We start from the raw sequence: 13,226 nt of genomic DNA, 5'->3' as shown, positions 1-13,226 counted from the left end.
GAGTTCAGCACTCTACCACTGAGTCACTGCGGCCCGTCATCTACTTTTACCCGACTACGGGAAGCCGAAAGGAAGATATTGTGTTTGGTATATCCGTATGAGGGTACCTATTGACGTGAATTAGTTCCAGTGTGGGGCTCGAACGTCTGGATTGGTTTCAATAAATGAGGTATCGTTGGAATCGTGGTGACAATTTGGGTAACATAGGATAGATGACGTCACGAAAAAATCGCGATGGCGAACATCATTCGCCATTATGTCTAAAGCTGATTTTTTTTCTTAATTGGGTGAATATCTACCCAGCACTTACGATCCGTCATCGAACGCCTCAACTCAAAAGAATTGTTACCCGATTTGGTATTTGTGAAGTTCACCATTGGAACGTCACGTTCAATTATCCACCAAGATTCCTTTTTATCACAATTATTGTGTTGAGCTCTATATATTTTGAAAACCACAGAATGAGCGGAATTAACTCCCTATTGAAAACTGTTTAAAACTTTTTAAATACTTAAATCAATTTTCATGAAACAAAAATGATTTTGTTCCTTACAATAGTAAAATTAATTTATTACACGATGTCTCATTTGTCATTTCAGGTATCAGTGGCGGTGCACCCTGCGTGAATGCTCAGCTGGCATTTCGGTACGATATATGGCATTCCGTGAAATAAGTACAGAGATAGTGGCAAAGTGTGAAAGGACCTCGTGCCAGGTAGATACAAAGACCATACGAGATTGCCATTCGGAGCTAGTGGACACATATTTTGTAGCAGATATTAGGAGACGCGGTCGCCCTTCAACATCCAGGACGGAAGAAAATGTGCAAGTGGTTCAGAAAAAGTTCACTCGAAGTCCTTAGAAACCACACAGACAGGTATCTCGCGAAAGTGATTTATAACCCGATACACAATCCGAAATGAGTTAATTTTCGTCCACAGAAACAATATTACTGTCAGAAATTATCGCTGGAAGACTATCATCATCGGTTGTAGATGATGCTTGCTTGGTATGAAAACTAGTCCGACGTTTTCGATAATATCCTGTGGTCAAATGAAGCCATGTTTCATATTGGGAGTTTGTTAAGCGGCACAATTGTTATTATTGGATAGATGATGATCCGAAGGCAGTTCTTGAAAAACTCAACATTGCTCAAAGGTCACGTGGTGCGGCAATACATCCGCGAAAGTTGTGAGTTAATATGTCATTCGAGAAACAATGAATGCAGGGTACCTTGCTATGCTTAAGATTATGTTCACAGTATTGTATCCACGAAAGACAATTACAATGATCTAATCTTTATACGCAAGATGAGCCCCACTTCATTTCGCACGTCCTGTCCGTGCGTGGTTCAACATTCATTTTCCAAGACGCTCCCATTTTCTGTCGGCCCCCTGAATGGGCAGCAAGAGGTCCTGACCTAACGCCCTTGGGAGTGAGTAAAAGAGCAAATTTATCGCACAAAACCAAGAACTTTTGATGAATTGCGGAAGAGTATTCGCCAAATTCTTGCAAATGTACTCCTGGAGTATCTGCAGAAGTTTGTCGCAAACATCCATAAGCGTTTACGAGAAGAGGTGGATAATAGTGGTGCTTCTGTGGAATTTTAGCAATGCATAACAATTCTACTATTGTAAGGAACAAAATGCTTTTGTTTCATATGAAAATTGGTTAAGTATTTAAAAAGTTATAAACAATTTTCAATAGGGAGTTAATTCCCGCTCACCCTGTATGTAGTGCGTGAAGCATGAATTACGTGCTGATTTGGCTATTGCTGAACCGGGTGTCTACTGAGTTTCATTTTCAAAATTCCAATATATTCAGTATAACTATCAGCAAAATTCCAGTACCTAATATAATGATTATTTTTTAAAGTTCTTTAGGAATAATCACTCTAGATGATTTCAGGTTTGTAATTGTTTTACCATCAAAAGAATATTTTATTTTTAGAAAATTTAGTTAGCCTTGATTTTTTTGAAATAACGATTTTTTAACATTTAAGGGCCTCCCAACTCCCCTCACAGCCCTCCACTCCACCCATTGCTTTAAATTTCTCATTACAAAATGTATACAACTCTTTGCTTTGGAAAAATTTACGATCTCAATGGATACAAAATTGTTTCTAAGACTATTAAAACAATTACAAAGAAATATTGTTGACAAATTACCAGTTTCATGATTTTTCCAGTATGTGGATCAAAATTCCAGTCTATTTCCAGTATCAAAATTAAATTCCAGTATAATTCAAGTATTTCCAGTATCAGTAGACACTCTGTGAATTGTTATTAAACAGTTATTTTTTTTACCATTTGCATTGTAAGAATATAAAGCTCTCTACCCTGCTTAAACGTATATTATGTAATTGAACGTTTGCATTGCAGTGTTTTTTTTTTCCCTCATACGTGTTTCCTACAAATCTTATGCTATGGTAAAAATTCAACTTACGCAAAAAAAAAAAAAAAAAAAAAAAAAAAAAAAAAAAAGGAACGATCAATTTACCAACTCGAGGACAGTCTGTAGATGTCCATTTCATGAATGAGAGTGAAAAGCTACATGACCAGGATTTGTCCGAAAGATGTTGAGATTTACATGAACAAATGTACGAGGGAAACTCAGAAAGTAACGTTACAAGACCTGCAGTGAAACGTGTATATATGATTTCATACAAGCAATACAGCCAACAGATAGTACATACATTAGGTTATATTTCGACACAGTCTCCATATCAGTTGAAGCATTTGTCGCATCGTGGGATGAGTGAAGATTCTCTCCTGGTAAAAATCTTGTCCTTGCATGTTCAATCACGTTGTCACGAAGTATTTCACTTCCTCGTCTGAATCGAAGCGACGGCCTTGTAGGTGCTCCTTCAAGTGCAGGAATAGGTGAAAGTCTCTTGGAGCGAGGTCCGAGCTGTAGAAAGGGTGGTTGATGATGTCCCAGCTGTATTCAAATCTGTTGATGCCGTGCTGGGTCGGCCATTGCGCTCCTAGTCGATGACGTTTTCTCTGCCACCCGAAAACTTTCGACAAAATTCTGTGACATGCTGGTGAGACATTACAGACTCTCCGTAAACCTCTACCAGCTGCCGGTAAATTACAGCCGCGGTTACATGTTCCACCCACAGAGTCGCCATTTGTGTTTACCTACAACTAGTGCCATAGATGGCTGACATTGTGCAGTTACAAACTCTATGTATTACCATACACTTCTCATTTTTCTGTAACAAACGAAACTTCTGAAATATCGGCCTTGTAACTTTAGTCTCTGTTTCTCCCTCGTAACTACAAAAATCAAAGTAATACAGAGAACTAATATAAACGATTTTTTATGCAATACATTGCAACTTATCAATTAAGGAAGCTCTCTATCCTTTTCTTTGATGTAAGGAGAAAATGTCGTTCGTTTGAATCTAAAATCGCATAACCATGTCAAACATTACCTGTATGAATGAATGAGTTACGAAGGGGTTCGCTAATATCTTCTGACTTTTTTGGTCTCATGGGGTCTACAAAACACCTAGGGAAAGAGCCAATCTCAAACGTTCTTAAATTTTGTCCTTTCCACCAATAATAGTCGGCCCTGTAACAAAGAAAAGTTATTTAGGCCCAATTAACAGGATACTTTTGAAATAACATTTAAGCCACTTAAGCTATATCAAACTCTCTTTCTAGCACATGCTGGATAAAATAAAGTCGAATTCCACTCACATCCAAACCGTTATTAAGCCATTTTAAATAAATATTAGTTTATCTCATATTAATATTTGGCTATTCTTTCGACTTCATCACTTGACGGTGGACTGGTTTAAACTTACCGTTTATCCAGAATGTGACCATATACACAGTAAAATGTGTATATATATATATATATATATATATATATATATATATGGTTAGAAACTTAAAAAGGACTGTAAAACCAGGGTTTGAAAAAACTCGGGTATTTTAAAAAAAACCAACCCACCTGGGCCCATGTGGGTTTTCACGGGTTTAATTGTTTTGTTCGGGTTTTTTCGAAATATTTCAAAAACCCGTCAACGTATGAGGGATAACGTCCCTCGGCGGCGCCGAGTCCGGAAGCACACTGTTCATGGAAAGCTTTCTAAAACATAAAATTGCTTATTTTACTTCAAATAGGCTATACGCATAATCCACACATTAATTTGTTCTATAATTATCTCAAGCTAAGGTGATTTTTTTTTATTAATTCATTCAGTGCATTCAGAACTTTATAAAGGTCTTATGTTGAATGTCGTTGTCTACCTTAAAGTGAAAGCATATAATTCGCCCAAAGAAAGTTCAAAATCTGATAAAAATAACTTTCAATGCGATCACTTTAGTTGTATCAATAATATACTAACAAAAAGGACAAAAACCCGGGTGGGTTTTATGATGTTTTTTTTTCAGGTGGGTCCAACCCGAAAAAAACAACCGGGTTTTTTTCGGGCTGGACCCACTTGGGCAAACCCTGTGTAAAACCTTTGAGAAACTTAAGATAGAGCAACAGGCGTGGATACAGATAGTATGGAATAAAAGCTTCCATTTAACATGGGCCATAAACACTTTTTATTATATATCTGTTCTATGAAGGTGTTTGGAAAATATAGCACAATATATCAGGCATAATTCGTACCAATTTAGGAAGTGGGATTACCTTGACAGTCCCAAAATGTTGTTGAATTTAACACATGTTAAAATATAGGACAACGTAAGAAACTCGTAATTTTTAGTTTTGTCCAAAACAATTCCTGGCCCGAGATCTCGGGTTCAATTTTCTAACAGATTGCGATTTTCGCCAAAATATTAAAATGCTATATCTCTGGAACGGTTAAAGATATGTTGTTCTTTGTTTAATTTTAACGATAATAATTTACTAATTCAATTGTATGTGTGCAAATTCTCGTGCCATAGCCTTCTGATTTAAAAAAAAAAAAAAAAAAAGTTTTCCAAAAAATATCAATCTCAAATATTTTGATTTTGTGACTGTTGATCAGTATCATACAGTACTACATGTCCTGAAAAGAAGAGATTCCAGATTTTATAAACAATTTCATGTTTTAATTACTGTGGGTAATGTCTTGATTGCAATATATTATCATTATTTTCAGAAATACCGATCCCAAAAATCTGAGAATTTTATAGAAGTTGTATCTCTAAGTGTACTACATATCTTGTAAAGTAGACCAGACATTGGCTCTGAAATTTTTCATAATGGTTTTGTAAAAAATCCACTCTCGGATTAATGTGCTTAATATGGTGGAATCAAAACGATAAATTAAACAAAGTTGGAACTGCTGAAATGCTTTTATTCTTCCGGATTTACTTTACATAGAATCTTCCAAATCATAAAAGGCCTTCTGGAACAATGAGGAACCATCCAGATAATTTCAGAATGTCACAGAACCTTCTAAAACATTCTGGAACTATCCAGATAGGCCCGTGAATTTGGCCTAGAATATAAGAGGACACACGGATTCACAATTCAGTTGTCAACGGACAAACAAAGAGAACAATTCACCAAATTTGTTGTCCAACAGCACCTGTAAGCCTTTGTGAGGATCATATTGATTGAATGAGTTGTAGGGTGTTTTGTGGAAAGTACTGGGTTTCAAATGCCTTTTTATTGGGGTCACAAAAAGGTGAAGTATGCTGAGTACTTGCATATCCATTAAAGAGAGATATATAACACTTAAAAAAAATAATAAAAAAAATATTCAAGTTTGGAATAGGAGTGCTCATTTCAAAGGTCTATTTCAAAATCAGAATGTTCCAGTGATGACTTTCTTTGCTCTGCATGTTTTGACAATATCAACAATGCTGCTAACTGAACAAGAAGTCTCCAATGGTGTGGCTGGTGAAGATTTTGTACCTGCAGAAGAACTATATTCCCTGAATCAGCCAGCTACGGAGGTTGGTGTTAGTCCTGTTAAGAACCCATGTTAATGAAATAGAGTCCTAAGCTGTATGGATCAAGAAAGCACGGCGAAATTACTGCAGCTGTGGGTGAATTTATATCGAACATCATTGAGTCGTGTGAATCCTAAAATCGAAAGGTGTAAGTTCTAACAATTATCCCAGTATCCTTTTCAAAGATACAAACTTTGCACCACATTCCAACTGCAATGAAACAAATGGTGGACAAAACAACAAATATGAGGTCTGTAAATAGTGTTTGGAAAACCGGATACCTATTATGATCATCCTCTGAATTGAAGCACATATTTAAAAAATTGTAGTCATTTTATTTGGAAGATAAACAGAACTGTTTTCGCCAGAGCGCTTTAAAAAATAAAAATAAAAAGAGAAAAATGAAAATGAAATGGCATCTTTAAGTTTTACGTCCCATGGTTATGCCGGTTAGGCTAAAGGAGACGGTGATGATGAGTGAAATGGTGGAATGAAGAAAGTGGGAGGAAACGGGAGAACCACGAGAAAACCCACGAGCACGGTGTTTGTCCACCACAAAGTCTACACGACGCGAACAAGGATCGAACCAGGAACCCCAAGCACCCCACGCTCTACCACTGAGCCACCGCGCCCCCAAAATAAAGAGAGAGAGAGAGAAAGTGGTGAAAGTGAAAAAATACATGCTCCGCAGTATTAAAAAAAACTTTCACCACATATAAGAAGGAATAGTCAGAATTTCGCATTGGAAGTTCAATATTTTATGCACTATGACTTAGAATTACTTATAATACCTACAGAACTAACACAACTTAATAAAGTAAGTACTAACCTTCTAGTATTACTAAGCGAAATAACACTCAATATTTCGTGCTTTACATGCTTAAAGCTTTGACTTCAGAAAAAATAGTGAAGTCCATTAACGTTAAAAAACGCTAAGTATATTACCGCCTTAAAAAAAAAAAAAAAAATCACTGTCAGTAATATCGAAGCTTTACGCATGTGGTGAAGCTAATATCTATGCTGAATGAGTTCTAAGACTCTACAGTCCTTGACAATGGATATTCGATAAAGTATTCGAAATATTGGTTATTATTCACTTAGGAATACAAAAGGGCTGTACTTATTTTGTAATGTGTATTCTATTCGCTTTAGTAGTCACAATACAACTTACTTTTCTTCAATAACTATTATGGTATCTCCTGCTTGAAGATGTAATTTTCCAGGTTCATCAAACTTCCTGATGGCCTTCATTGCACGAGGAACAGCATCTAACAGAAGATCCTTCAACGCTATAAAGGTAGGTCGTTCTAATGGAGATTTGGCCCAGCACTGAAAAAAAAAAAAAAACATTTTATTTTATTTTCAGTTTAGCGTTTCTTTCAGCATCGAGGCTACTTGAGTCGTGGACGTATAGCTTAACGTGGGATCCGAATCTCATGAGCTCCCGACGGGAATCGAACCCAGGCTCGTACGCTAACCGCTTAGTCACAAGGGAGCTCAAGTAAACAGAGGAAAATCACTTGTTTCACTTAAAAAAAAAATCCATCCTCTCCTCAAACAACAACAGTATAAAATCTCGTCTGAACGAAAGTAGTACTGCACAGACTTTAGAAAAATTAAGATTAACCTTTCGGAGTTGAAGCCTGTTCTGCCAAGTAACTCTCTTAAGAGTCCAGGCAACTTTTAAAACGAAACACAATATTCACACAGTTATTACCAAATACCAATGCCTCATTCCATAATAGGCTTCGAGACATGACACAAGAACCAAAATACATAGAACAGATCAAAGATTCATACAAGGTATGATTTAAAGTCATTGATGCATTCGTAGCCTATTATGGAGGCGGGGTTGAATATTTCTATTTTTTGAGGTAACTATGTAATTGTCTCTCATTCGCGCTTCTTGACTTCCCCCTTTCCCTTCTTCCCCGCCTCTTGTAGAAGCGGGTAGTTCTCAAATCTGATTGACATCCACATTGAAAGTAATAAAGTGTTCCTTCTGTAAACTGCAACTACCACTCAGTATATATATTTGTTTGAAGCATGGACTACATTTATTATTATTTTGCAATAAAGGAATAAACGAAGTTAGATATTTTGCAACAAATGTTTAAAACTGAAAATTATAAAAACGGTAAAATGGATATACAGGGTGTTAGGCGAGGAAGTGCAAATATCCTGAAAGATGATACGGGGAGGAGGGGAGCTTCGAGCCCCCGAAATCTACAGAGTTGCAATTAAGAAATTGTAATACGCTATGTAATTAATGTATCGATGAAAATAATAGCCTCATTCAAAAGGTAGTATGGTATGCTTTCAGACGGTGTACCGATTATCCCATTAATGATGAAGGAAGGAAAGTAACCAGGAAATTAAAAAAAAAAAATCTTTCCAAAATTCCCGTTTTACTGTAATTCTTTGCTATTGATAGGCAACATTATCAATACGCAAACACAGACATGGGCGGATACTACACTAAATGCCTCGGATGATGTGAAAAGTGGATGCTAGCCTCTGGAATATACCAGTAGAATAGAAAATGAGACCAATAATAGATTTTCAAAGAGAAATGTAAAAAATATTACACTTAAATCAAAGTAACCATATGTAGTTACTTGAGCTCCACGGGGATTACATGAAAGTACTTGGACTCCTAAAGGTGAATGTCCTTGATTCTTTTGTAGGCACAAATTTCCAATCCGACTCGCGAATCTTGAGTGCTTCAAACGACAATGACGTAAATGAGGTTTAAAAAAAGAAAGAAAGAAAGAAAGAAAGAAAAGAAAAATGACCGGAGAGAGAACTTTTAGAACATTCATACACAACTTCATATTATGATAAATGAATGCGAGAGTGCCAAATCGTTAATTAATGGTAGATTTGTTACTTTTCAGGATGAACAGCTTGAACATGCTCCTGTCCTGTCATTTTACTTTTACAATATCAGTCTACATATTCAAGAAGTGGCTAAAATAACATGAACAAATTAAAGGATCAACGTTCGAAAAGAAGTAGTACCTACAAAACGATTGTTTGTCAGTTTTGTCCTGTTCACTGTTATTTTTGAGAGCTATATATTTATACATGTACATATCTGAGTTAAAAGTATACTATAAATTAATAGTAGGTATCTATTTTCTAGAAATATGTCATAATATCATACTATGTAATAAATCATCCTTAAGATCTTAAAGCTCACCTGCAGCATTAGCTGATAAATGTCCGGATGACACGCCTCCGGTTGAGGTAATCTTTCACCGTCTTTGTCTATTTTCTTTAAGATCTGAGTTCCATTCATACCAATCCATGGTTCTTCTCCAAATGTAAACATCTCCCACAGAGTAACACCGTACATCCACACATCTGAAATACACAAGGATTTATATATTATATTACGCAATAAGAAAAACAAAACTATACACAGTATACAGTATAATTGTAAAACGGGATATATAACTGTAAAACGAATCCTTTAATCCTGTGTTTATGGTATACAGATTAAAGAGTACAATGAAAATGCAATTTGTTGACGACGAAAATGAAATGAAATGAAATAAAATCTTCCAGTTTCACGATAGGTTAGAGAGAAATGATTAATGAAAGCGAATGGAATAATTGTCGAAGAATTGGTGGAATGTAAATGTGGAAGGATAGGGAAGAACCCAGAAAAAACTACGGACACAATGTTGTCCATCACAAATCTATATGGCCTGGGATTGAACCAGGAACCCTTTGCACAGGAGGTGAAAGCTCTACCACTGTGGCCCCCAAGAGGGCGATGAACTATTGCATACTGGAAGGAAAATACCATCTCGGAAGCAAGTTCCAAGCATGAACAAGAAATTGGTCGACTGGAAAGCCGTATGTGCACAAAGAAACAGGTATGCCATTTAACCAAACCATAACACGAGCAGATGCTCGGTGTTTCTGTCTACCTCTAGGCCACACCTCTGTGTCTGAAACGTCAGTATTCATCATGTCACGAAAGGAGAAAGAAGTGGTGCCAAACGAATAATTTCATACAACGAAAATAAAGCAGGTAAAGTAAGTTCAAAACACTGCTTCAGTTTCGTGACTAAGGTGTTCCAAAAAGCACGATATACCGAGTGATCTCCAGGTTCGAGACTACCCAGCAGATAAGTTAGCGCAAACAAACTGGTCGTCCAGCCGTGAAATCAGGACTGAAGATGATGGCGAAAGTGCAGAAGTCGTTTCAAAGGGATCCGTCGATGTCGACTCGCCGTGCTGCACAGAAGCTGAAGCTGAGGCAGTCAACTCTGCAGTTTATAAAACAGAAAAGTTGGAAATTAAGTATTAACCATTAACCAAGTATTACCGATCGAGCAGTGTGCGAAGTCTGGGTGCCGTTACGTTTACAAAAAATATCCTTGCGCAAAGTCCTCGTAGTAGATGACGAGACCTATGTGCCTTGGGAGCCAGATGAAGTTTCAGGAAGAAGGTATTTTTATGCCTTGGATACAGCTGCGCCATGATACGAAAAAAAAAAAAAAAACCGAAGAGGTGGAACAAGTTCAAGAAAATATTGAAGTGGCAAGCAATAGATAGCGAGGGGACAGTTTCGGAGCCTTTTATGCTGAAGGCACCATCAACGTCAACATGTACCTCTCAGAATAGATTGATTCCTTTCTTATCCGGACGCCGAAGAGACAACGTTTTGTTTTGGCCGGACCTTGCTACGTCGCACTACGCGAAGAATGTTGTCGAGTTTCTTCGTAGTGAAGGCATCTCCGTTAAGAAAGCAAAGAACCCCAAGCGCGAGCCATAAACGCATTTTGGGCCTTATGTAAACACAAGTATGTCCCTACAGAGACCCAGGCTTCACGGAGATTTGGAAATCTCTTAGCCAAGAAGTTGCGAGAACTACAGAACTCGACCTGATCCGCAGGGAGGTACATTATCTGCGGGAAATTGGGTACAAGGGCATCCAGAACGCCAAACTTATTTAAATTGTATTTACGGAGTCCTCATTCTCATGTACTATCTCAGTTTGGGAATAAATTTCAAAAATACATTTCAATCCTTATAGTTTTTTCAGTCTACCAATTTCTTGTTCATCCTTTACCTCTCTTCAATTCCTATGAATGATCAACTAACTAATCGTAAGATAAAGGCAGTAACGAGGATCACCCGGAACTTATACTTTGTGAATGAATTTACGCTGGTAGTTGAAGCAGTCAGTGATAATCGCTGTGAGGAATTCAATGAATTTATTAACATTTATCAGGGTCGGATTAACCCATCTGGAGGCCCGGGGCTACAAAAAATATGTGGCTCCTGCTGACTTTGACTAATACATTTCTGTAAAAGTACAGCAGGAATGTTACCCTATTATATAAATGATGTTATACCTAATGAAATTTTAGAAATGCATAAGAGTACAAAGTTACCCCATTATATAAATGTAATAAATAAAAAATGAGTACCTCAAAAATTTCTTGAGGCCTCCGTCCACCTCTGCCGTGTCGCGACAAAACGCTGTAACTTGAGTTACACTGTTTTGTCGCTATAAGCATTTTTGAATTTCCCCCACGATACTTATGTTCACCAGGCCCAGCATTGAGCTGAGTCAAATACTTTTGAAAATATACCAAAGAGAATTTCGATGTAAGTAGGAAATTAACCGGTCTGTAGCGACTTTACGGCTCTTTTTCTCAAAACTGCTCCGCCAAAGTTACAGCGTTTTGTCGCGACAGGGCAGACCCGGAGACCCGGGGCTACCGCCCCGTAAGACCCCCCTTAATCCGGCCCTGACATTTATCAAAGGTCTCACAATATTCATAGTATTTACAGATTCTTCATCTTCAGATGACATTTAAACAAATAAATTTTTCCAAAATACGTACACAATACTTATATACAAATTTCTATTATTAATTTGAACTAAAACTGATAATTACAACAAAATTGTATTCAATTCCCACCACTTAACACATATACTCATGTGGTAACTAAAATACGTATCGTGAATACTGGGTTCAACTAAATTAAAAAAAAAAAAAAATACAATTTTTATGGTCAAAAATATTTGAGAAAAAACTGATGCCAAACAACAATACTCTCTCGTACCCTAAGTATGCTGGTAGTTGAAGCGGCCAGCACCAATACTTCTGAGGTTTAACCAAAAAACTTATATTTGAAGTTAAACTGATGCTGAGTAATAATAATATTCTAGGTCTTATATACACCTTTACGTAACTTATGTATGTGAGGTTTTAACCTGATTAATAAAGAAGTTGTTTCCAACCTATGGTGACGAAATTACACACTTGTGCAGCACCACCAATTGGGAAGAGAAGGAAGCTGCCATTCGTGTGAGCTTCTTGGACCAATTGACTGCGTGTGACAGTTGTGGTAAGTGCATATAGAGACAAATGCCGCCGAAAATAAGTGCTTGTTGGAAGGGCTATGTAACTGCACTTTCCGACGTAACTACAGTTATAGTGCCATTTATCAAACTGTGCAAGGAGCGTGGATTCACTGTGTCCAAAAATGGCATATCACGGGTGTTGAAAGAGGTAAGTAAGGCGAGGCGAAGGATGATTCCTGTGGGGCAAAAACAGGGCAACCCCCGGCCTGTCATTAGCTGCACATGAGTTAGAATTCCGGAAGTCGGGGCTGGTCAACAGAGAGAATCCACCTACACAGAGGAGTATCGCGAAGCAGGTACAGACATCACTGAAGACACTGCACACCATCATTCACCACGATTTGAGGTTGGTAAAGCGATGGAAGAGGCGTGTCCATAAGCTCTTGCCAAATCACATTCAGGAACGTCATATCAACTATCGAAAGCTGTATGAGCGTTATCTGGCCGGTGAAAAGTGGAAGTTTGTTGTAAGACTGGACGAGGCATATGTTTATCTGGATGACTGTCACAAGTCACACGCAATTTTTTTGTCGATCTAGAGTGCGAGGGACTTTCAAAGATGGTTCACTGGATGCAGGGAAAGTTTTGGCACAGGTTTCATGATCACTGTTGGACACTCGTACCAGGGCAAGCTGGCCATACACCGGGTAGCCAAAAGTACGAAGGTGAATTCGGAATATTATCAGGCTAACGTCCTGACACCCGTTTATCGCCATGACATTCCCCATCTCTACGGGAGGGACATAAATCGTGTGTGGGTGCATCAAGACAAGGCGTCAAGTCACACATCTCGCTCAATCCGGCTCTTCCTCCAACAAAGGTAGCAGAAACTGGAATTCGTGCCATTCCATTCACAGACATTCCAGTGAAGTCCCCTGATGCATCACCGATGGACTTTAGCGCCTTCGGCCTCCTAAAACGAGTCTTGTC

General features: G+C 37.8%; 1 protein-coding gene across 1 annotated transcript in view; it reads right to left on the bottom strand.

Annotated features, from left to right (window-relative positions):
* Window positions 1–13,226, bottom strand: part of Ack (activated Cdc42 kinase) — a 93,889-nt gene that overhangs the window by 37,727 nt on the left and 42,936 nt on the right. Inside the window, exons 8-10 of the mRNA XM_081741312.1 lie at window positions 9,108–9,271; window positions 7,077–7,234; window positions 3,439–3,578 (exon numbers count right to left, since the gene is read on the bottom strand). Coding sequence (XP_081597438.1) covers window positions 3,439–3,578; window positions 7,077–7,234; window positions 9,108–9,271 — 462 coding nt within the window. The remainder of the gene's footprint in view (window positions 1–3,438; window positions 3,579–7,076; window positions 7,235–9,107; window positions 9,272–13,226) is intronic.

This window comes from Thermobia domestica, chromosome 15 (assembly GCF_964235325.1).
Source record: "Thermobia domestica chromosome 15, izTheDome1.hap1.1, whole genome shotgun sequence".
Lineage (NCBI taxonomy): Eukaryota > Metazoa > Arthropoda > Insecta > Zygentoma > Lepismatidae > Thermobia > Thermobia domestica.
Note: the sequence above shows the minus strand (reverse complement) of the source record. Positions and strands in the feature narration are given on the sequence as shown.